The sequence below is a fragment of the Pygocentrus nattereri genome, chromosome 7 (genome assembly GCF_015220715.1).
Source record: "Pygocentrus nattereri isolate fPygNat1 chromosome 7, fPygNat1.pri, whole genome shotgun sequence".
In the NCBI taxonomy this organism is placed as follows: domain Eukaryota; kingdom Metazoa; phylum Chordata; class Actinopteri; order Characiformes; family Serrasalmidae; genus Pygocentrus; species Pygocentrus nattereri.
Genome location: NC_051217.1, coordinates 38,949,572 through 38,974,177, shown reverse-complemented (window position 1 = coordinate 38,974,177; position 24,606 = coordinate 38,949,572). Strand labels below are relative to the sequence as shown.

The following is a 24,606-nucleotide window of genomic DNA, read 5'->3' as shown; positions in this document are numbered from 1 at the left end:
ACAGAGAACAAGATTGATCTTCCATAAAGTTCTTCTATAAAGTGTGGTTTTCAGGTGTAACCTATTTTAACCAGGACAAATTTATTCAATTGTCGGAGTGAAATGTACTTTTTTTTTTATGGTAAATGTTTGTTTGTTTGTTTGTTTGTTTGTTTGTTTGCTTGTTTAGAGAACGAGTGTTTGAGTACTGGTTTAGACCAGCCCTAATGGGGCTATAAGCTTCCAGTACTTGTTGGCTAAATTTGCATACACTGTTCAGGCATTAATATTATGACCACCTCCTCGTTTCCACACTCATTGACCATTTTATCAGCTCCACTTACTATATAGCTGCACTTTGTAGTTCTACAGTTACAGACTGTAGTCCATCTGTTTCTCTGATACTTTGTTAGCCCCCTTTTACCTTGTTCTTCAGCGGTCAGGACCCCATGGACCCTTACAGAGCAGGTACTGACGTGGTGGTGGTGTGTTAATGTGTGTTGTGCCAGTGCGAGTGGATCAGACACAGCAGTGCTGCTGGAGTTTTTAAACACTGTGTCCACTCACTGTCCACTCTATTAGACACTCCTACCTTGTCAGTCCACCTTGTAGATGTAAAGTCAGAGACGACAGCTCATCTGCTGCTGCACAGTTTGTGTTGGTCATCCTCTAGTCCTTCATCAGTGGTCACAGGACAGTGTTGTCTCAATATTTTTGGTTGGTGTACTATTCTCAGTCACGGTGACACTGAGGTATTTAAAGACTCCAGCAGCACTGCTGTATCTGATCCACTCGCGCTGGCACAACACACATTAACACACCAACACCACGTCAGTGTTACTGCAGTGCTGAGAATGATCCACCACCCAGACAGCACCTGCTCTGTGGGGGTCCATGGGGGTCCTGACCACTGAGGAACAGGGTAAAAGGGGGCTAACAAAGTATCAGAGAAACAGATGGACTACAGTCTGTAACTGTAGAACTACAAAGTGCACCTATATAGTAAGTGGAGTTGATGTCAAATGAATGTAGAAACAAGGAGGTGATGTACCTTTAGAGTCAAGGTGTAATTGAAGGGTTTCATGCAAAAATTCATTATAGACCACTTTTTCAAGAATTTATGTTTTTGGGAGTGGGCTTTACACATGCAAGAAATATCAACGTTATATTATGACTAATGCCACCTTTTAGATAAATAAAAATGTGTTTAATAAAAAACATTTAAAGTTTTTTTTTTTTCCCCAGAAACCAAAATTCTGAATGTATATGCAGGATTTTCAGTGAAAGTCTTCGATTGTTTATATTTTGCCGTAGTACTCATATACATATAATACATACTCAGAGAAGCCCCAGTCAACTGGACCAGGTGTCTGGCAGCTCTGTGGGAATTTATATTTGTGTGATGGACCCCAGTGATGTGTGTGGAATCTTATTAGATCTAATGACCTCATTTAAATGCATACAGTTTCAGGCTCAGATCTGATCATTATACACAGACTAATTCCTCTCATTTCTGAGTAATCCAGGGACTTGAGGCAGAGCTGGGCTGTGTGTGTGTGCTTAATTGCATGTGTGTGGTATGAGGGCAAGTAATTAAAAGCTCCAATTAATCTGTGCTCTTTCCTCTGGCTAGGCGATTGCCTCCTTTAGCTTCTGTAAATTGGGCCTTATCTCTAGTGAATATATGGAGGCCTATATTGGATTTAGATTCTTTCTACTGACGCCATGCCTCACGTACTGTTTACTGTGTTTTTTGGCTTTGCTGGGGGTACAGAGGGTAGCCACCCCTGCACAGCAGTGAACTACATTGTGAATAAGGGGTTTTAAACATGTTCAGGGGTGCACTTCAGATTTTGGTGAGGAACATCAGTGCTGAGAATTTCTTCAAATCTGTGTGCAGGTGTTGTTGAGCGGTGGTGTGGACTCCACAGTATGTACCGCCCTGCTGAATAAGGCTCTGAACCAGGATCAAGTGATCGCCGTCCACATCGATAACGGCTTCATGAGGAAGAGAGAGAGCCAGAGCGTGGAGGAGGCACTCACCAAACTCGGCATTAAACTCAAGGGTACCGTAACTATTGTTTATTCTAAGTCACAAAATGTAAAATCTAATTAATGATGGGGCTGAACAGAATGGCATGGGAGCAAAACCGTGTCTATTTCCATGTCACTTGATGGGTCAACAATAGTTATAGGCATTTATTTCAGTTTGAATTCTAAGTAGTAGAGTATGCTGGTATAAATAAACTGTACAAAGAATATAGTTTAAGAATAATAAAGAAATTTAAGGTATGAATAAGATATGCAGTCGTATGCGTACATTTGGCCGCCCAGGCTTGGTCAAATGACATGTTATTTTCATTTTCTAAGTGAAAGTAAGTTCACACATCTTCTACAGCGAGCACACGTGACTCATTTTATTACACAATTACTTTATGTAGAGTTTAACATATTGGGGGGAAAAAAAAAAAACATAGAATGTGACCTGTACATACACACATATATATATATATATATATATATATATATATATATATATATATATATATATATATATATATATATATATATATATATATATAAAAATTTTTCTCTCTTTTATGTATATAAATTAGTAGAAAAGAAATGCCATATTTGTTTGTTCCCTGTATAAAATATAAACGTATTTCTTAGAAAATCAACAAAAAAGGATATTTGATCGAGGGGTGTTCAAACTTTTCAACTAAATTAAAGTTCACATTTTATCGAAAATTGTTCAAACACACTTTTTTGATGTAGAAAAATTACTGTTGGTGGTAGAAAGTAACTTTGAAACTTGGTGATCTCTCTTTCTTCCTGCATAGTGGTAAACGCAGCGCACACATTCTACAATGGCACCACAACACTCCCCATCTCTGAGGAGGACCGAACACCCAGGAAACGCATCAGCAAAACCCTTAACATGACAACCAACCCTGAAGAGAAGAGGAAGATCATTGGCGACACCTTCGTCAAGGTGTGTAGAAGAGCTTTGCCTGCAGGTCATTGTGTTATTGACAAGTGGCTCATATCTGTCTGTCTGTTTAGGGCAGAGGCCACAAATAGGTAGACCGCGGTCCGAGTCCGGACCCAGATGCTGTCCTATGCCCAATCGCATGCATATCATATTTGATGCTATTCAGCCAATCAGTTCTGTGCATTATGATGAGTTCTGAGACTTGAGTGAGTGATGCACACACAGGGGAGGGATGAGGAGAGAAACAGCAGTCAGAGAAGAAAGTGAGCTAGATTGTTTAACATGACGTGCTCTGAAAAGAGAGAACTGACAAATATTATTGAAATATGACTGAATTGCCTTTTATTTGATTTGACATTCCTTTGTTGACTGTATAAGATGCTGATATACACTCGCAGGCCACTTTATTAGGTACACCTAATAACCTGTTCAATTGCTTGTTAATACAAATAGCTAATCACGTGGCCGCAACGCAGTGCATTTAGGTATGTAGAGGTGGTCAAGACAACTTGCTGAAGTGCAGACTGAGCATCAGAATGGGGAAGAAAGGGGATTTAAGTGACTTTGAACATGGCGTGGTTGTTGGTGCCAGACGGGCTGGTCTGAGTATTTCAGAAACTGCTGATCTACTGGGATTTTCACACACAACCATCTCTAGGGTTTACAGAGAACAGTCCGAAAAAGAGGAAGTATCCAGCGAGCAGCAGTTGTGTGGACGAAAACGCCTTGTTGATGTGAGAGGTCAGAGGAGAATTGGCAGACTGGTTCCAGATGATAGAAAAACAACAGCAACTCAAATAACCGCTTGTTACAACCAAGGGTTGCAGAACACCATCTCTGAACAAACAACACGTTGAACCTTGAGGAAGATGGACTATAGCAGCAGAAGACTACACCTGGTGCCACTCCTGTCAGCAAAGAACAAGAAAAAGAGTCTACAATTTGCACAGGCTCAGCGAAATAGAAGATTGGAAAAATGTTGCCTGGTCTGACGAGTCTCGATTTCAGCTGCGACATTCAGATGATATGGTCAGAATTTCGCGTGAACAACATGAAAGCATGGATCCACCCTGTGTTGTATCAACGGTTCAGGCTGCTGGTGGTGGTGTAATGGTGTGGGGGATATTTTCTTGGCACACTTTGGGGCCCTTAGTACCAATTGAGCATTGTTTAAATACCGCAGCCTACCTGAGTATTGTTGCTGACCATGTCCATCCCTTTATGACCACAGTGTACCCATCTTCTGATGGCTACTTCCAGCTTGATAATGCACCATGTCACAAAGCCCATATCATCTCAAACTGGTTTCTTGAACCTGACACTGAGTTCACTGAGCTCCAATGGCCTCCACGGTCACCAGATCTCAATCCAATAGAGCACCTTTGGGATGCGGTTGAACGGGAGATTCGCATCATAGATGTGCAGCCGACAAATCTGCAGCAACTGCGTGATGCTGTCATGTCAATATGGACCAAAATCTCTGAGGAATGTTTCCAACACCTTGGTGAAAGTATGCCACGAAGAATTAAGGCAGTTCTGAAGGCAAAAGGGGGTCCAGCCTTTTTCCTAGCAGTACACCTAATAAATTGGCCAGTGAGTGTAACTACTAGGCTACTTTAGTGAACAGTATATGGTGCTGAGTCATGATGCAAGTTAGACATTATGATGTTCTGGACCTTTGCTTGAGGAAATTTTCTCTAACTGGACCTTACTGAATTTTAATCAAATGACCCTGGTTTAGAGAGGACTACGTAGAACCTGGAGGATAAAGATGAGTATTAATCATGTTAGAAGGCAGGGAATGTTGAACTGTGATGATAGCTGAAGGCTCGTTGTGGACCATGAGGTTGCCTTAGTAAAGCTATTAACTACACACTTAAAAATTGTTTCTTCAAGGAAACTTTAGTAATGAAAATTGACCTGTGTCGAACCATTAACATTCACAGAACCCTTTCCATGATTAAAGGGTTCTTTAGATTGATGGAGAAAGTGCCATAGATGGTGCAAAATAGAACCTTGAGTTCTCTACAGCACCAAAAAGGTTTCTAGTATTGTTAAGATGTCAGGATTGTTACAATACAAGAAACCTTTTTTATGCTATATAGAACCATTTGCAACACATTCTTCATCAATCCGAAGAACCCTTTAATGATACAAAAAACCTTAAATAATATCTTTCTGTATAAAACCGTTTTCTTTATTAACGAATCCTAGAAGAGCCGTTTTTAAAGTATGTGGGGTGTCCAGCTCTGGGCCTGGAGGGCCAGAGTCCAGCACACTTGGGTGATTTTCCCAGCTCAAACATCCTTGATACTCAGCAGTCAGGTGCCTGGTTTAGTAAGCATGCTTAAGGAGGAAAAACCACAGTCATCAAGAACAAGAGACGGACATACTGATGTCATTTTTTGGTTCTTTTAATGTTCGTAATTCTATATAAAACCATTTTCTTTACAAATAAACCCCTTGGATAATCATATTTTTTAAGTGTGTACTAGTTGGAAACATTTCATTCTCTTCTGATGAGTCAGAAAAGTCACCATATTTGAAAATATGAACATTTTAATTATATATATATATATATATATATATATATATATATATATATATATATATATATATATATATATATATTGCTGTGGTGTTTAACATTCATTGATTCTGATTCCTAACAAGTTTCAGAACTGATCCGTGTAAAAACTTGTAAATGATGTTGGCTCAAGTATGGATTTGCTTTTACATGTAGTCTCAGAATTCAGCGATACACGGCAAAGCTGAAGTCACAGATTAGTACTAAATTTACAGTTTTGCTTTTATTCCTGTTTGTGACTTGTGTGCTTCTCTGCTGAGTCATGAAGGTGGCAAATGAGGTGATTGGTGAGATGAACCTGAAGCCAGAAGAAGTGTACCTTGCACAGGGCACACTCAGACCAGACCTGATCGAGAGCGCCTCTCACCTGGCCAGCGGCAAAGCCGAGGTCATCAAAACGCACCACAACGACACCGAGCTCATCCGCAAACTCAGAGACGAGGTACGGCCTGACGGTGAAGTCATGCATCAGCCAACAGTGCTGCTGACGTTTGTAGTGAAGCAGTGTTAATAGTTGGTGCAAAACATTTGTTCATTGCTTATATAAATAGATTTTTTTTTGTTTGTTTGTTTTATGTGTAGTAATAGCTTAAACGATGGTCATGTCACATGGCATTTTTAGATGTTTCCAGTATTTTGGGAACAAATATTAGTTCTGTGGTAAAAAATATCTATACAGTGATTGTGTAAAAATACAAACATATACATTAAAACATACAACAGTCAATAATACTATAAAGCTGTTACGCAGTATGAATTACATAATCTTGTTCCTTATTGGGAGACCCTACAAGCAAAGTTTAAAACGGCAATAAACAAACAAGCAAACAAACAGAAGGAATGCACACAGTTTGCTTTGAGGCCAGTAAAAATTCTGGGAAACACTATTTGGATGATCCGCTGTAGATGCTTTGTAAATGCTCAGTCTGTTTCTAAATAACATTCCAACTAAATATCTATTAAATGCAACTGAAGTACAAGTTCAATGTGAAAGGTTATTAAATCTACTACTAACCCTAACCTCAAGGCTAAATTGCATCTACTCTTAACCCTAACCACAATGTTGATAATCAAATGAGCATCAACAGAAAGTTTGTTAATGATTTAAGTATCTGTGGAACATCTATTTTCTCTTTCCAGTCTTTTATTGTTTGACCTCTGTTGCATTTATCGTCTGTTGCTTGTGCTAATACTCTGATGTATGTTTGAAAACTGACGTTTTGGAACACAGAGTATCTTAATGTATCTCCTGTGTCATCAGCTCAGTCAAGTCTAGCAAAGAACAGCAGCAGCCTTTACTGCAATTTTAGCTCACTCATGCCAGACAACGTGGCTTATCTTTCCATCCCTGCTTCTGTGCATGTGCTGACTACCTGACTGCCAGGGCAAAGTAATCGAGCCGCTGAAAGATTTCCACAAGGATGAGGTGCGGGCGTTGGGCCGAGAGCTGGGGCTCCCTGAGGAGATCGTCTCTCGACACCCTTTCCCTGGTGAGTACCAGCCAGAGCTTCGCAAACCCACACAAACAGCCGGTCTGAGGAATTCATGCATCATTATTCTTTAGTAAAGAAAATGGTTCTATACCGTGAACACTGAAAGAACCCTTTACATAATTAAAAGGTTCCTTGCATCGTTAAAGAGTTCTTTTAAAAAAAAAGGCTACGTTCACATTACAAGCCGCATTACTCAAATCCGGTCTTTCTGACACGATGGCTCACACTCGTTTAGGTCAGTGACTCAAATCTGTCATTAATGTGAGCAAACTGGTGTCCTGAAATGACCCGCATGAGCACATCCTACTCAGTAACGTCACGTAACTGAATCACGTGCATCATCAGCACAAACTAATGAGCAGAACGAGCTTCACTGAGAAGATGATTTACCTCTGATCAGCTCTCAGCTTCATTAGTAAGATGAAGGAGAAAAATGTGAGATGAGCTGCTTTTCCAGTTTACAGGCTTTAACTTCTGTTCGGCGCTGTTGCCATGGTAACGTTAAATGATGGCGCACGCGCAGTGAAAAAAAACGCATGAATTCCGATCTGAGCATCTCATTATGGTTGCATGGCCACCAACCGGATACGCATTCAATCTAGGACCACGTGTGAAAGTGTCTAAGGTTGGATTTGAAAAGATCAGATTTGCGTGTCCACACAGCCCTGAAAACATCAGATCTGAGTCACTTTAGGGCAAAAAATAGGTTTTTGACGCTTCCGCCTGGTAATGTGAACGTAGCCTGTATAGAACCATATAAAATCAGTCTGAAGAACTCTTTGATGATGCAAAGAACCCTTTACTCATGCAGAGAGTTCTTTCTTTCTATAAAGAAGCAGTGAACCAGTTTCTTTATTAAATAACCCTGGAACAACCATCCTTTTTAAATGTATGGGGTGTCCAGCTCTGGGCCTGGAGGGCCAGAGTCCAGCACACTTGATTTTTCCAGCTCAAACATCCTTGATACTCAGCAGTCAGGTGCCTGGTTGAGTAGGCATGCTTAAGGAGGAAAAACCACAGTCATCAAGAACAAGAGACGGACATACTGATATAGTTGTTGTAGTAAAAATTGATCTGCCACAAAAAAACAAAAAAACAAAAATGATCTGGACTGTAATAGGAAGTGTCCTTTTAGTGATCACACAACTTAAGTTAACAGCTTGTTGGGACAACATGATAATTATTCTAGTGCTTATATCAGCCTCAGGGTGTCATTCATTATATCACTACACTCTTGAAAAAAGAAAACAAAAAGATGGGTATTTAAGAGTTCCTGAGTAAAGAAAATGGTTCTGTATAGATCCATGAACACTCAAAGAACCCTTTGCATGATTAAAGGGTTCTTTGCATTTAAATGTGCTATAAAGGTAAAAAGATTTCTTCTACTGTGACAAGCTTGACATTGTAACAGTTGCAGAACTCGTTTTGGTGCTATGTAGAACCCTTTTCCAAAAGGTTCCATATAGAACCATATACAACATATTTCAACACTTTTACAATGCAAAACACTCTAATCATGCAAGGTCTATGTAGAACCATTTTCTTTACTGAAGAACCTTTTGAAGAACCATCCTTAACATACTTACTAACACCACCCTTGTTTGTAGGTCCAGGTTTAGCCATTCGAGTCATCTGTGCTGATGAACCGTACGTCTGCAAAGACTTCGCTGAGACCAACAACATCCTGAAAATCATCACAGACTTCTCCGCCAGCGTGAAAAAGGTTAGTTGGGGTTTCTTAATCGAAGTACTGAGCATAGTTAGTGGGTTATTAGCTTGGAATATTTACCCGTCACAAGTTTTCAAGTGTCACGCTTTGTTTGGTTCAAATGTCACACGTTCCCGCTTCTGACAGATTTAACCCATTTTTCTCTCCTGCTTTAGTTTTACTCTTTATTCTTCTCTATTACTGTATTTACATTAAAACTAGAGGCCAAAAATGTTATCACAAACAAAATTCATATCGTTCGATATCGATACATACCTCAATAAATGTCAGATCATCATTCGAAGGCTGATTTTTGCTCCCGAGTGGTTAATTGCGGTTTTAAACTATCCTTTATGGTCAGAACATGACAAACACTCACCAAACAGTGGAACATTTTCACAAATCTGTCATTGGTCAGTGGGAGAAAGTCTCTGGTTGGCTGTTTTTATCAGCTGGAAAAGCACGGCCACAGTTTTTGTAATAGTCATAATTTAAGAAAGAAAAGATTATTCTTTGCTGTCTGGTGACGAGCGCTCGGCTGTCCCGTTACAAATGCCAAACATTAGCTGGCTCGGTAGCTAAGTCAGTGATGGATCACACCGCCTTACTGCCGTCACTCCTACCACATCAATATCAGAGCATATCGCAGTATTCAAACACCAGCTAGCGACATCTGGATTTCTCTGTGGTAGTTTGAGGGGTGAACCGCAGTACATCAACACCAAACAGAGTCCTCCTTTTAGCTACATTTAAACTGAAAGCTTTCTTCTTTCTTTTTCACTTCTTTCTTTCACTTTCGTTGCTTGGAAATGCACTAAAATATGACTAAGTGCTGCAGCAGCTCTTAGGTTGAGACGAACACACGTGATTTAACGCTGCTAAAGCTTATTAGGATGCAAGTTACAAGTTACGCCACTGATCTCATCGCTCACACTCATTCACAGGAGAACAGATCGCCGGTCGCTCCACTCAGACAGGGAATATATAACTCAACGTTTCTGATGTTGCTAAAGTATATTTGGCGACTCGTTTTACTCGTGACTCCTTCCCTCTCTAATCATGCCAGAAAAACTCCTGGCGACAGCAGAGTAACGTCACTTTCCTTGCAGTAGAAAACGGCAGCAGGGTTTTCGCTAGAATGTGCAAGTGTGAGAAGGCTCTATTATATTGTAAATTTATCAAACCTTTTCTTATGGCTCTGTCAAGGAAAAGTTGTATTGTGATCATTATCGTTATCGTTTTATTGCCCAGCCCTAATTAAAACTTTTTATTCAGGTATGCAGGAGTCACTCACTTGTGGTGTCGACAGGTCTTGGCACCAATGTCCACTAGGACAGCAATCCTGAGGAAATAGACATGCAGGAAATAAAACGGAGTGAATTCACGGGAGAACAATTCATTGCTAACAAAAGAATGCGGATGTTTACGTTTTTGGCCAAAAATATGTTATATCTCTGTTGTTGGAAGAAAACCTTGTATCTCCAAAGTGAAAAGTTCACAGGAGAAGGAATAAAACCTTACTGTACTTTTAATGTTAGCCAATGAAACCAGTCGTTCTGGGTCGTTTTGGGAGGGTCTCCGATCACATCACTTCACAGTGTGATCAGAGGGCTAAAAATTCACTCATTTGGCTGTCAGTCACTTCCAATTGAACTCCTGACCTGAACAACCACTTCAGGTTGTGAAAATTTGGGGGCATTTGGGCTAAAAATCAGGCAAAAATTGCTTAGTGCAGGCCCAGCCTTACACAGTCTTCTGTCCATCCATAAATCTGTTACTTTTCCTGGTCTTACTGGTTACATTTGAATATAAATTTGCTGGTTGAATTATCGCTTTTAGGTGGTGGTTGTTACTGTTGAGATTAACACATGTTTCCTGTGCAGCCACACACACTGCTGCAGAGAGTGAAGTCGTGCATATCAGATGAGGAAGAGGAGAAACTGATGCAGATCACCAGCCTTCATTCACTAAATGCCTTCCTGCTGCCAATCAAAACCGTGGGCGTCCAGGTGAGCCTCCTTCCATCAGAGCTTTTGCCCTCCTGTGGCAACTTCTTATATTTCTACATGGGTCTCCACAACAGATGAAGCCAGATTTTAGCTTTGGATTGAAGCTGAATTGGACAGATTAGCGTTGTATTCAGTTCAGCACTATGGTAAAGTGAACGAAGTGCCCCAATTCTAAACCCAACAATTCCTTATTTTTAGATATTTAGTTGTTTGTTTGCTTCTTTGCTGTTGTGATTAAGTACAGTTTACAATAAAAAGCGAAACAGCTGGTTTGTCTCGACTCACCAGCTGTGAGTTAAGCACGTTGCCCTTTTTCATTCCAAACTCCTTTCTGTACTTCACGGAGTTCATTTCTAGTCTGCTGTGTCTTTACGCTGCCGTCCCAGCACCGTGGTTAACCGCAGACATTGTGACGCAGTGTTGGGAGTCTATTTCTGTCTGTGTCTGTCTACATCGCTCTCCCCTCATCTCGTCCTCCCTTTCCCTCTCCTCCTCTGTCTTTCATAATATTTGTGTTTCCGAATGGCTGTTTAGAATCAGTGATGTGTTCGGGCTGGTTCTGGAGGCACTGTGGAGCTGCTAGGCAACAGTTCTGTTTACAGTCGTAACTTGAGTGCATAGCAGTCTGATCATATGTTTGAAGCAGAAGAACCTCTTTTACATCCAGTACTCTGGTTATTAAAGGTGTTGAAGCATATCGCTGTTGTCAGACGAAAACCTCGTATCTCCTTAATGGTAACTTTACAGGAGAAGGAAGAAACCTACTTTACTTTTTAATGAGTCATTGGAACCAGATTTTTTTCCAAGTCATTTTGTGTCATTTCTTTTGGTCCGTTCTTCATGAACTTTACAAACTATGTTAAGGACAACTTCAAATTAGGTCCGAAACTGAAAACTCTTATCTGATCTGAGCAGATTATGTCTGATGTTAACAGATTGTGTTTAGGCTTTTCACAATCATTTCATACCCGTAAGGTCAAGGCTATTTAAGCTGTTTTCCACAGTTGTTAGCCATCAGTCATGTATTTATGCAGTGTCCTCTGGGTTCAGGCAACAGAAAACATGTATACAGACTCATTGTGATTCGGCAAAAGTTTAGATTTACATGCCATTTTTTTGTTGTTGTTGAGAGAGAGAGGGGTAAGGCTAAGTGTTAGGACTACATGACCCACCAAACGGAGGCACATTCCAGAAAAAAGGATGGATGTGCAAGTGACCAAAGAAACCCACAAATGTGAGTTTTCTCTGTAAAAAGAACTTTGATGAACTTTGTAGGGTCTTACTTTGACATAGTTTCAATGTATTATGGTACTTTTCTTCATAACAAGCCGTCGTGGGCTGGAGGTTAGGGAACCAGCCTTGTGACCGGAAGCTGTGGATAGGGTTGCCCACCGGTCCGGGCAAGTGTGCTCACTACCCCCTAGTGTATGTGGTGTTTCACTGCATAGCTGGTTTAGCTTGCGGAGATGAAATTTCCTTGTTGTGGGACTGAAAAGGGTCATTAATCTTAAAAAAAATAAAAATGAAATGCTAGTAGTAGCTGATTTCTCAGTAGCTAGCTAGCTAAATTTCCTGTTCCACCCTAAATAGTCCAGCAGTTGTGATGCCTGAATCACCCAAATGTAACTGCTGTTCCATTTAAGGTGGAATAAGAAAATTCAAATGGAAGCTGGAAGCTGGCTACTATCTGACTTCAGCTTCATATCACTTGGCGGTGGGTGAAGGCAGATGATTCCCTAAATGTAGCTAAAGCCCAGCAGTGGGAAGCTGATCTTTGCCCTCGTCTGCTGGCTGTCAGGTTCACCTACAGAGCAGCGCTAATAGGTGTTAATGAAGTAATGCTCTTTTTTTATTTGAGGGTCCCATTTTGTAGGGAAGATTTCAACCACTCGTGCTTTTAACTCAATTCCAAGGGTTAGGGTGACACTCAAACAAGGAGTAGGGGTAAAAATAAGAAATGGGATTGGGCCTTAGAGGGCAGTGTTAGTAGTGTTTGTTTATATGATGTCTAACACCTTTAGAGGGCAGCAGTGAGTCACGTTTGTTAATTTTAGTTTAAGCTGTGTCGTCTTTTGGGATATTCTAAGTAACAACTTTTAGGAAACGAGATCATTAATCAGCCATGTTGGCCACTTTAACCATTTTGTTTTAATAGTCGCCTCCTATAGACAGAAATGGTTAAACTTTATATATTTATATGGCAATTAATTTTCAGCTAAATTTCGTTTTTTTTAGCTGGGTGGGGTAGGGCTGAATGATTTGGTGAAAATAAATATATAATTAATGTTTCTGATTTGCAACTGTAATTATTTTCTATAAATTAAGCTCCAGGCATGTTTTTCACCAAAAAGACCATCACATCCAATGTTAAGTATAATGGGCCAGACTGCCATTTCACAAGCTTTGCATTATTAAGTTAAATTTCCCCAAATTAAAACCTATTAAGGCCACGTTGAGTAGTGTAAGATTTAATGAAAACTGGAGCAAATTGCTATTTTGATGAATCAATTAATCGTTCAGCACTAGAATAAACTAGTATGCATGCATGTTTCAAAATCTAGATTGCTTATTGGCTGTCTGCATTGGTTAGTGCTTCTTGATTAGGCTGCAATCCATTGCAGTCAAATATCCCCGTGTCCAGCGCCGCATACCCCTTTTTGTTGTTTGAGCCACACCCACTTTTGGTTTGTAGTCATTCTGGCATTGGTGTCAGAATTGAAGTATTGATTCTGATACTGAAACTGAAAGGACTAGAGCAGTGGTTTTCAGCCTGTGGGTCGTGGTGGTACTGTAAGGGGAGATTTTTGTGGTTGTTTGTGAGGGCTGTGAGTTGCAAAATGTTGGGATTAGAGGATTTCAGAACTGATGAACTGTAGTTCCACTAATTTTTTAATTAATTAATTTATTTTATTAAGAGGGATACTGAGATAAATGTCACTTTTATATACTGTACCTTAAAGCTTATATCAGTGTTTGATCAGTCTGCAAACATAACTCATAAAGACATTAACAAGGGCCATATTTGAGGTTGTGTGGTGTTGTATGGTGGAAATATAATATGAATTTTCCTTAAGAGATATTAAAAACTGTTGAATTTTAATTGTGCAGAAATTGTCCAGCTCTAATCAGAATGTTTATATATTGTAATAGCACTGTCTCCTCACCCACTTTGTGTAAACATGTTTTTCTCTTGCTTATTTGCTGTCCTGTTAAATATACATGAGTGGGCTTAAGGTTTCCTCTACCATTGTGAATGAAAAACCTCTACTGGGCTTTTAAGTGAACATTTCGGTTTACTCTCTGTCCTCTCTCTGAGCTGAGTGCACTGGAACATGGCTGGGTGTTCTTTACCCACACTTCCTGTCCCGGGACCACATACTGCTAAATTTACCCTGCTGCTCAGTCTAGGCCCTGGGAAGGTGAACTGAATAACTCTACTGAGTTACAACCAGGTCACCCGTGCAGTTTTACGTGTTTAAATGTTACACATCCTGTCTGGAATATGGGCCAGTCTTCTTAAAAGCCTTTGTATGTTTGGAAGGAAAGTGTTGCGCAGATGGGACCACGTGTAATTCAGTAAATAAAAAGCGGAAGTCTTGGACGCAGCACTGGCAAACAAATTTAGGTTTGAGATGCCACATCAGGGCAGATTTATTTATAGAGGTACTAATCACCAATAATATACAGGCAGTTTGCGCAGGTGGGGCGGCCCTTTTAGCAGGTTATCCACTAAGAACTTACAGTAACGCTTTCTATGGATGTCACGTTTGGCTTATAAGTATTTATAAAAATTAATAACACAATTACATTATGTGTGTGTATAATGCATTATAAGTAGTGTTAACATGTTATACTGTCAGTAGCCATGTTTACATGCAGCCTAATTATCTGTTAATAATCTGATTAAAAGCTCAATCGGAATAGAATAAATCCATGTAAACACCTCAATCGGAATAGTCTAGTCTGATTGAGGCCATTCGATTTCTATCTGATTGAACAAAGTGGGTAAACCTCTAAATAATCTGTTAAATAGAAGAATAATAGCCATGTAAACGGCTGAATACGTTCTGTGCATGCGCATCATAGTGAAAGGTTTATAACATTCAACATGGCAGGAGCAGAAACTAGTCTGCAGAGGAGACAAAGTTTCTGCTCTGATCTTCAAAAGATGGCAGTAGGATGGGTGTCCAGCTTATGTGTCTCAGAACACGACGTCTTCCTCTCGGCCTTATTTAATAAGTACATGTGAAGGACGTTTTTCTGAGTCTGACATCATTTTACAGCAAGTAAAAACAAGCACTGCTCACTGCTGCTCATCTCACTCTGCCTGGACTCACGTGATGTTTGCTGTCATGGTAACCTTTACTCTGCGCGCTACTCTACGCATGCGTGTCATTTTGCATCGGATTACTTGCAGTGAGCATGTAAACAAAGATTTTCCATCAGATTGTTGAATAGTGTGCGCATAGAAACACCTCAGTCTGAATCTGTAAAAGGATTGTATTCAATCGGATAGGCAAAAATCTTTGCATGTAAACATAGCCAGTGACAAAGAAGTCAGTCCCAGCTTGGAGAGCATAAAGTAAAAACAGATAAAGTTTATTTACACTCTGAGATTTCCAGTATTTTATTTCTTGCTGCTGCTGCTGTTATAGCTGCATCTTCTGGGCTTCAGGCCTGAATATTGCGATGCTTCAAACTGGCTGTCCAGCCTAGAATTGTTGCTATAATGTGCTTTTCTTACCCAGCGCTCTCACTTTAAATGTTATATTACATCATGGCAAACCAAGTACCCGTCAGCCTCTCCACTGAACCCGCTCTGACATCACACTGAGCGTGAAGTCACTGGAGTGAAGGTCTGGCGAGGGAGAGGTGAGATAGTAAAGTGCTGTCATTGTAATTTTTTCCCTCACTGGTTCTGATGTCAAGCACTAGAACCCTTCACTCTGGAACACTACACTACAGTAATGCTAATTTCTACTAGCATTCTTTTGGATATGCAGTGTTAAGTTAGTGCCAGGCTAACGGTGGTGTACATTAACAGTGGTGTACATTGACTTTCCCTCATTGAGTAAAACACTGATGGCAGCACTAGTTTAAACTCTGACGTTTGAAGCCTGTAATATGTTTTATTGTGTGTGTTTTAATGTTTCAGTAAATACTTCAACTTGAAGCCTCACTCTTAACACTGGATGAGGCTTTAGTACTGTAAGCTTCACTTGGAGCGGACAAATACAACTTAAGAGCTCTTATGATTTGTGAAAATACTTATAATGTATTATGTTAACAATTCATAATGCATCATAAGCTTGGCTATAATGTGTAACGCATTTTAAAATAAATATCTGTAGTCCTATTTATGATGCCTTATGAGTTCTGTACTGTAGTAAGTAATACATGACCAGCACAACATAAACCACTGTTTTGTTCACAGCCTTTTTGTATTGAAGCTCATTTGTGCAAGTTAAGACTAAATAAGTGGTTTGTGTTCTTCTGGCAGCAACGTCCATATTTTGACATCTTAAAGAAAAAAGTCTGGTTTTCTCAGTATTGTTGGTATAGTTAGACTTTGAAGTTTGACTTGTATGTTCATATAAGAGTTACTAGATTTAATTTGAGTCATTATTTTGACGTAGGGTCATTATTTTGACAAGCTAAATGAAAGAAAAAATAAATATAGGCCATTATTTTTGTAATGATAATTAAAAAGTCTGTGAGGTCATACATAAGCCAAAATATGACTTACTGCTGCCATCAGTTGACTAGTTTCACCTGGAAGAGGGCCTCTGTTTTGTTGGACAAGCATCTCTAAGCCATATATATATATGTGTGTGTGTGTGTGTGTGTGTCTGTGGTGATGATAGATAGATAGATAGATAGATAGATAGATAGATAGATAGATAGATAGATAGATCTCTCATCACCACAGACACAGACTTCAAATTAGAGTCAGTGGGCAAAACCTTTAACACTACATTCACCTCTGTAACAAGATTATAATGTAAAGCTTGACTGGAACATTTGCCAGATGTGTAAATATAAACATACTTGTATTACGCTGCCAGTGTTGCTGTACTGTTACTTTTGTATTAGCATGTACTGTATTACTGCTACTGTGACTTTGCAAAAGGTGTGTATATGATAGGTGTGCCTTTTTTTTTTTTTTTTTTTTTTTTTTTTTACATTTCACTCTTCTGTATTTCTCGTCTTGCACAGGGTGACTCTCGGTCGTACAGCTATGTGTGCGGGCTGACCAGTAAAGAAGCTCCTCACTGGGAATCTCTCATGTTCCTTGCCAGACTCATCCCTCGCATCTGCCATTCCATTAACAGGTGAACTCTCTTTCAAGCTAGAACCACAAAACCTTGCGTGAAAAAGACCTATTCCTATTTTTTTGACCCATCTTGCTTACATTTTTCAGCATTCGTTCAAATACAGGTTTTCCCCTACAGGAATGAAGTCATTCTTCTTACACTATAGAACATTATAGCCGGGTTTCCATTCAAACAACTTCTTAAGAAATGATATGTGCATTTGCGAAATTTGGTCAGAACGAGTTATGTAAAGAATCTTTACTCTGTGATGTAAGCCCCTGTGATTAGGGGCTTCTTCAAAAAGAGCAGAATGGAGAGATTTACCAAGGTCTTTCCTTTAAGTAGAATTGTCTTCACAGCCATTTGGCATCTTCTTATGCCCGTGCTGTTTGCAGTTCAGAGACACCGGGCCGCAGTGGCCCACCTAATGAGGGCTGACATCTCTGTGCCGCTCTAGTGATATCCATGTTTCTTCTGAGAACACAAACTCACCAGACAGCGTCTCAATTCAAGGGCTGCATTCTTCAAAGTACGCGGTCTATGAAAGCGGCCCTTACCGTTGCATCACGAAACTCCGCTCCTGTCAAGTTCTTTTTAGTCAGTTATTCAAAGATGGGTACAGAAACTTTGGTTTTTGTTTTATCTTTTCATTTGTTGGAGCTGGAGATGCTTTACCTCTGGCTGCTGATGAGACTGGGGTTTTTTAACATTTGTGTCATCAGCTAGCGTCAGTTTAAACCCAATACTTATATTTAAATGTGTCTCTTCAGGTGTTGATTACCTCATATTCTCGAATCCTTGCTGGCACACAGTGAACCTCGGGAAATGTTGGCTGGCGAAGGATCCACCTGTTGGATGTTTCATTGCCATGGAAAAAGGACTCCTTCCATTTCCATTGCCATGGAAAAAGGACTCGTTTCTCGGCTGCATATGAAGGAGCCTTTGTAATGGGTCAGCCTAGTCGTGCCGCTGTGATGCAATCAGCCTTCAGATACAGCCTGTAAAGGATGCAGCCCTTTAATTGGAGCGCAGCTTGTGAGCTTTGGATCAGGCATCTCATAATGTCAAAAGCAACCTTCGGGAAAGCTATGCACTATGATCGGACTATCCGCAGGGTTAACGGAAACATGTGACTTAAGGCTCGATGCATCATCGTTTATTCAAAAACAAAAAAAAACTGTTCCATCACTCGCTTTAGTGATTTGTGTTTAGTGGGTGATTTATTTATTTATCTTCGCCTTTTCATAATACGTTAAAACTAGTGGATGGAAAAGTCTGTGCAAGCCTCTTGTCTTATACTGATAATACTGACAACAGCATAATAGCTTACCAACCATCTGCTTTAATGTTTCAAGCGCTGTTAGCTGCCTTTGTCGAGCCAACTTAAAAGTCCATTCACATACTCTCCCTTTCTAGTTCAGAGCTGCCGCAGTTTATAGAAGCTGTTTTATTTCAGAGAGCATGAAGACCGAATCCTTAAATGGATGGCATCATTTCATCAGTCACTGACTGATCTGAGTCTCCTGTAGACCTCGGCAGCTTTTCACAAGTCAAACCAGTGAAATCCGACTAAACAAACTGCTTTTTCAAGTTTGCTTGTTTGTCTCATTTACTCTCCGCTACAGGCTGTTTTGAACAGTATTCTGTGTAATAATTATCATATTTGCTGACAGTCCCTTCCCTTTTCCTGTCCTCCTAGAGTTGTATATGTCTTCGGGTCACATGTAAAGGAACCACCCACTGACATCACGCCCACCTTCCTGACCACAGGCGTGCTGAGCACACTCAGACAAGCAGACTTTGTAGCCCACTCCATCCTGAGGGAGTCTGGTAAGAGCTGCTGTGAACTGCACACGTGATGTGGAAGTAGTTACGGCCATCTGCATAAAGGTTCTAATTCCACACTACGCTGGCTTTTTGAGACGCCTCAGTTAATTTCCTCTAATAACAGGCTTGCAGGAGACCTTAAACTAAGGATGAAACTACAGTTGTGTATCATAAGCCCAACTACAAGGTTTTTAAATGTAAGATCAGGGTCAGAGTTACAAGATGTGGCATCTGAAAGTGTTTGAAGCTGTACGATCTCAAACGTAACAGTATATTGTCATTGTGTCTCTCCAGGCTACTCAAGTAAGATCAGTCAGATGCCCATCATTCTGGTGCCTCTGCATTTCGACCGTGACCCGCTGCAGAAGCAGCCCTCCTGCAGGCGCTCTGTCGTCATTAGAACCTTCATCACCAGTGACTTCATGACAGGCATCCCTGCCACGCCTGACAACCACATCCCTGAGGAGGTGGGCATCTGTTCGTCTGCTTCTGCGGCCATATCTGTACATTTGAAGCACAGCATTGTTCCTCAGTATCAGTGTAGAGGCTTGAGTGAGAGGACACACCAAATATTTCGTTGGTGTGGCAAAGAACAATCTTTCAGCAATCCAAATCTGTTTACACTGGTTTATTTGGCTTGTCAGTTCTATTTCTGGACATTCTCAATTGATCGCAGCCATTTTTCCCAGCCATAGAATGCACGGGTCTTATTTGTAAGTGGTGCAATATCTACTAGTTTGGGATAACATTGTCTGTCTTATTGTAATAGTTTATCTGTAGCACAGTTGTAGTAATTAAACAAAAAATAGGCATTCAGCCTAGACATAATTGTGATTTGAGACTCTACTTAATGCCTGCTACTATCCAGCCTGGGCCATATCTAAAAATGATAAGCGCAATATTTTGTAGCTAAAAAAATTGATTACACCCCCCAAATTAGTTCCATTAGTTCTTTAATTTCTTTGTTTAATGTGTTAATGAGAATCATATATGAAAAAAGAGTTACATATAAATAACATTTCACTCCGTAACCCAACATCTTTCAAAACTGTCATTTAATTTGCTTAATGATTTTTATAATTAACTCCTCTGACTCACGGGCACCCTTAAGCTGTATGAATAGTGCTGCAAATTTTGCTCAGATGGTAAATCGCACTTTGAAGAACCTGTGGCAGCGACAGTAAGGAATGTACAGTGGCTATTTAAGGCCCCATAATAAATAAGAGTAAATACAACATTGTGCACATATTTGATATTATTCAGCAAGCTGTGTAAAGGTAAATCCAGTCCTCTCTAGTTCTCTGCCAATTCATTTTCCCAGCACAGCAATAATCACCTTGTAAGCATCATAATCAGGCTTCTTCTCAGTAGAGCTGGGCGATATGGCAACCACATAATATTGTAATACTTCGATTTTCACGACATGATATGGCACTTTTATTTCTTTCAGACATCTGATCAGTCGGAAAAGGAAAAAAGAGCCAGTAGTGCTATATAGTATATATCAGTAGTATCTCAAAAATTATGAATAGTCATTTTTATTCAATATTTTGCATACTGCCTTGCACTAAATTCAGTTAAACAGGACTAATTTTGCTCCTTTTATGATTAAACACATCTGTGATATCAGGAAATCATATTATATTGTGACATAATTTATCACAATAATGATATATTCTCATATTGCCCAGCCGTACTTATCAGTCTTCATAAAGCACAGGCCCAGCTACTTCTGCTCTTAGCTTTGTGGTGTGCATTTGCCATTTATATAGATTGATTACTAGGTCATACAGTGTTAGAATTCAGATAAGCAGATCTATTTGAGTTAAACAACTTCATGTAGTGAGTCATTCAGTTGGCTATAGGCTTCTATCATCAGTGAACATCAAACCGTCTTTCCTTCATGATGTTTTTGTCCATCCCAACGACCATTTTCCCCTTGAGGATGTAGCAAGGCACGCTGAGCGTAGGTTGAATGGGACACTGCTAATATTATGGTTCAGCTTTTTGAATATTCAGTGCTCTTCTCTGCCTGCAGGTGGTGCTGAAGATGGTCAGCGAGATAAAGAAGATCCCCGGCATCTCCAGGGTGATGTACGACCTCACATCCAAACCTCCGGGAACCACAGAGTGGGAGTAGAGCAGAGTAGTGGACTGGCGCTCTCCCCTTTTCTTTCTGTTCCCCCACTTCCCCCCCCATCTCACTATACCGGTGTTGCCACACTCCCTAAGGCCCCCACCCCACAACCTTCAGAGAACACAACATTCCCTACGATGGCAGGCAGTACTGTGATTAGCACACACCCGAAGCCGCTACTTCAACACTGCCTCATTTTCTGGGGCTTTTATTATTATTATTATTATTATTATTATTATTATTAAATGAATGAACAGCTCATCATTGGTTTCTAATGATGGTACAATTACTTAGTTTATTTCAGGTATCAGCCCTCTGTGTTGTGACAGGTTGTTACTTTCCTGCAAACGCTAAAACGTCAAAGGTCAGATTTCTTGCAGGCCGTCGTGTCCTGGTGGACTGTGACGCACAGATAAACAGCTTGTTGACAGGCAGTCGATTTGAGAGGTTTTTCCAGCATCGCTGCTTTATTTTCCTCATAAACCAGCTCTGTTGCACTGCTGGCTTCTTGAATCTTCTTATTTCTCTCTGAAGTCTCTGGCGGTATTTATTATGAAATCAGCTGCGGGCAGTAGTAGCTCATTCACCCGTTGATGTGACCAATCAGTGTGGGTTTTTTTTCCTTTTCTAATGTTTATTTGCCAAATATAGTTGATGACGTTAAGCCGAGGGGCCGCAGTTTTGAGTTTGCTTTTGCCCCCTCTTGGTCATGCCGTTCTCGCACTCTGGAGAACCGTGACTAGTCGAACAGAAACGTTCTGCTGTGAAGGAGCTTCCTGGAGAGAGACGGAAGCTTCCTGGACTTCGTGCCTGGTTCTTTGTCTTTTTCTCATAAAGTTCTTTTTTTTTTCGTTTTTTTTTTTTTTTTTTTCAGGGACTTATCCAGACTTAGTGACGCTCCCACTGCGGAGGGCAAACTAATGTGTGCTGCATTTTTTTTTTTGCTTTTTAAGAAGTATAATGATGGTGATGAGACGTTGAATATAGAGAGTGAATATATGAGTCATTGTCTGCTTTTTTCAGGTAACACTTTATTTGAAGGATCAATCATTAAGGGTTTTAGTTTAGTTTTTTCTGTTAAAGGCCAGATTACACTTCTAAATGGTTTATTTACAAATTACTCATCTTTATTTATTGTGATTGCAAGTCTGTTATATGAATTACTAATAACTGTTACTCGAATGAAGAGCAGTAAAAACTTTGTCCAAATTATAGAATCAATCTTCAGAAATACTCATTAGTGAATAATTGGCAGCATCTTATTCATAGGTAGCATTACACTGCAAAAATACGTCTTGGCAAGTGAAATAATTTTAAATCGCATTAATGTATCTGATATTTCTTATGTTTAGATTATTGTAAGATTATTTGACTTTTTTCCAAACATTTTTGCTTGTTTTAAGTAATTATAGTCCAGTTATCTCGCTGTATTGGCCAATAATTTGGCTTGTTTCAAGTAGATTTCTAATAAAAAGACAAATTATTGAGAGAATTGTACTTAGAAAAATCACTTAAAGCAAATAAATATGTTCAGAAATAATTATTACGATCTTACAAGCTCACACCGGTTGTTTGTATTGATTATTGACTAGCTAAGGTCATGATTTTTGCAGATTTTTGTCCCTTAGACTTATTGGGTTTTTTGTTACACCTAACAAGTCTAATACTAGTAGAGTTCACCTTCACTCATTAGAGGCTAAAAGGCACTAATCAAATTTATGTCCATCTCAAATTCAGAGCTTGTTCATGATATTTTGATTGCAAAACAACTTTTCTAAGACGTTAGTTTATCCTTCATTTCTAGAGTCAGATTTGCTCACAGTGGTGGTGATAGGAACCAGACGTCTGAATCATGTCATGTCTCTGAAAGGTGCCTCTCACAGAAAGTTATTGCACAGAATGGTGATGAATGCTCTGCCTGATGCCTGAGATGTTGTTTTATGATAGCTACCTAGAATATGAAAGTATTAGTGGCTTATTAAACTCTAATTACCTCAAAAAGTTACCTGACTTCTTGGAGCCTATAGGAATAAAATGATTCCACTCTAAAAAAAAAAAAAAAAAAAAAAATTAGGCTCAATAATTAGCATAAGGTCCTGACAAAGTGTTTATTGTGCATTATTTCAGCTGACAACAGCAAATATTAGTGACACATTAAAAGACCTCCAATTACAAACTAATTCATAATGAATGAAGCTTATTGTATAGTGTGTAAACCATTTAGAAGTGGGCTTTATTGGTGAACGACCTTGATTTGACCCCCCCAATCAAAAAAAAAAGTTCCCAAAAGTAAATTGTTACCCTTTTCACCCTCATCCTGGTCGTTTTGATCATGGCATCACCTTGGCTGCTCCCATGCACATGCGTTTGTGTACGGGGACCCGTTTTTGCACATTAACCACGTCTTGTTTTTAACCCATTAAGGCCTTGGTGCTTTTCCTCTGTGTGGTGGAGTGTTTTCTCCCATGGCTGGACAGAGGAGGCTTGAGCTGTGGGACAGAGAAAAGGCCTCGCTGCGGTCATTTCTTTGTTAAATTCATAAGCTACAGGTGGAAATCCAGCCCTCGCAAGTTGGCCTTCGTAGAACTTCCGCAGTTGTCAGAGCCTGAACCTGAATAAGGGTAAGGAGGGTCTTTGTTCTGTTCCTCGACTATACACAGAGGTTCGTTTGGGCGAAAATAGAACTCACGCACTCAAACCTTGGATGTAGATAAGAGTTGAAGTGTCATAACGATGAATAACATGCCTAGCTATTTATTGTCTTTGTACGTTTCTTTTCAGAATCTCTCGTTTAAATAGAAAACGAAAAAGAAATGCAAGGTGGACTCGTTCATCGTCTTAACCGCAAACCCGCTCTTAACGACTCTCCCTCCGTCGCCTTTTTACGTGTATATTTCACATGCGTCTACTCAGAAAGAGAATCCAAGTTAAAATGAACTTTCAAATTAGTAGTGGGTTGAATTGCAATATGACATGGCATTCAGTTTGATTTATGCAATTCTGTTTTGATTTTTTTTTTTTCCTTTTCTTTTTGTAAGAAAATGAACAAAGCTCTTTTTTTCTCCTTAGTATTGTGCCTCAAAACCAAGCCACTGCATGCAGTTTCCTGAAGAACTGAAATTTGTATGAGATCTGAGCTTTAATAAAGAAGTCCATGTTTAACTTTCCTTCTGGTGGTTTGTATATTTAGATTAGCTGAATTAAGTCAATTTAAATTAAGTCGTTCAGAGTGGTTTGATGCGAGATGCTTAGTTCTAGGGATACTACTGAAAGAAAACAATTTTTCAGATTTGCCTCTCTTCTTTATGACTGCATTTTAGGGCCACTGTTAATAGAAATAAAAAAAAATAGTAGACTTTGAGAATAAAGTCTCACTGTTTCGAGAGTCATATTTAGAGTAAAAAGTCGCACTATAAAGTCGTAATATTACAAGAAAAAAAACTATTTTGAGACGAAAGACGTAATAATACAAGAAAAGACTAATATTTTGAATAAGAAAGCCATAATATTTAGAAGTCATACTATTTTGAGAAAAAAGTCAATAGTGCAACTTTTTT

General features: G+C 39.6%; 1 protein-coding gene across 1 annotated transcript in view; it reads left to right on the top strand.

The window, feature by feature from the left end:
• The window catches only part of gmps (guanine monophosphate synthase), a 39,179-nt gene extending 14,963 nt beyond the window's left edge, over positions 1 to 24,216 (top strand). The window contains exons 7-16 of the mRNA XM_017715425.2: positions 1,880 to 2,045; positions 2,823 to 2,974; positions 5,830 to 6,003; positions 6,946 to 7,051; positions 8,662 to 8,777; positions 10,646 to 10,771; positions 16,988 to 17,103; positions 18,785 to 18,915; positions 19,207 to 19,379; positions 20,951 to 24,216. Coding sequence (XP_017570914.1) covers positions 1,880 to 2,045; positions 2,823 to 2,974; positions 5,830 to 6,003; positions 6,946 to 7,051; positions 8,662 to 8,777; positions 10,646 to 10,771; positions 16,988 to 17,103; positions 18,785 to 18,915; positions 19,207 to 19,379; positions 20,951 to 21,052 — 1,362 coding nt within the window. The 3' untranslated portion in view covers positions 21,053 to 24,216. The remainder of the gene's footprint in view (positions 1 to 1,879; positions 2,046 to 2,822; positions 2,975 to 5,829; positions 6,004 to 6,945; positions 7,052 to 8,661; positions 8,778 to 10,645; positions 10,772 to 16,987; positions 17,104 to 18,784; positions 18,916 to 19,206; positions 19,380 to 20,950) is intronic.
• The last annotated feature ends 390 nt before the right edge of the window (positions 24,217 to 24,606 follow it).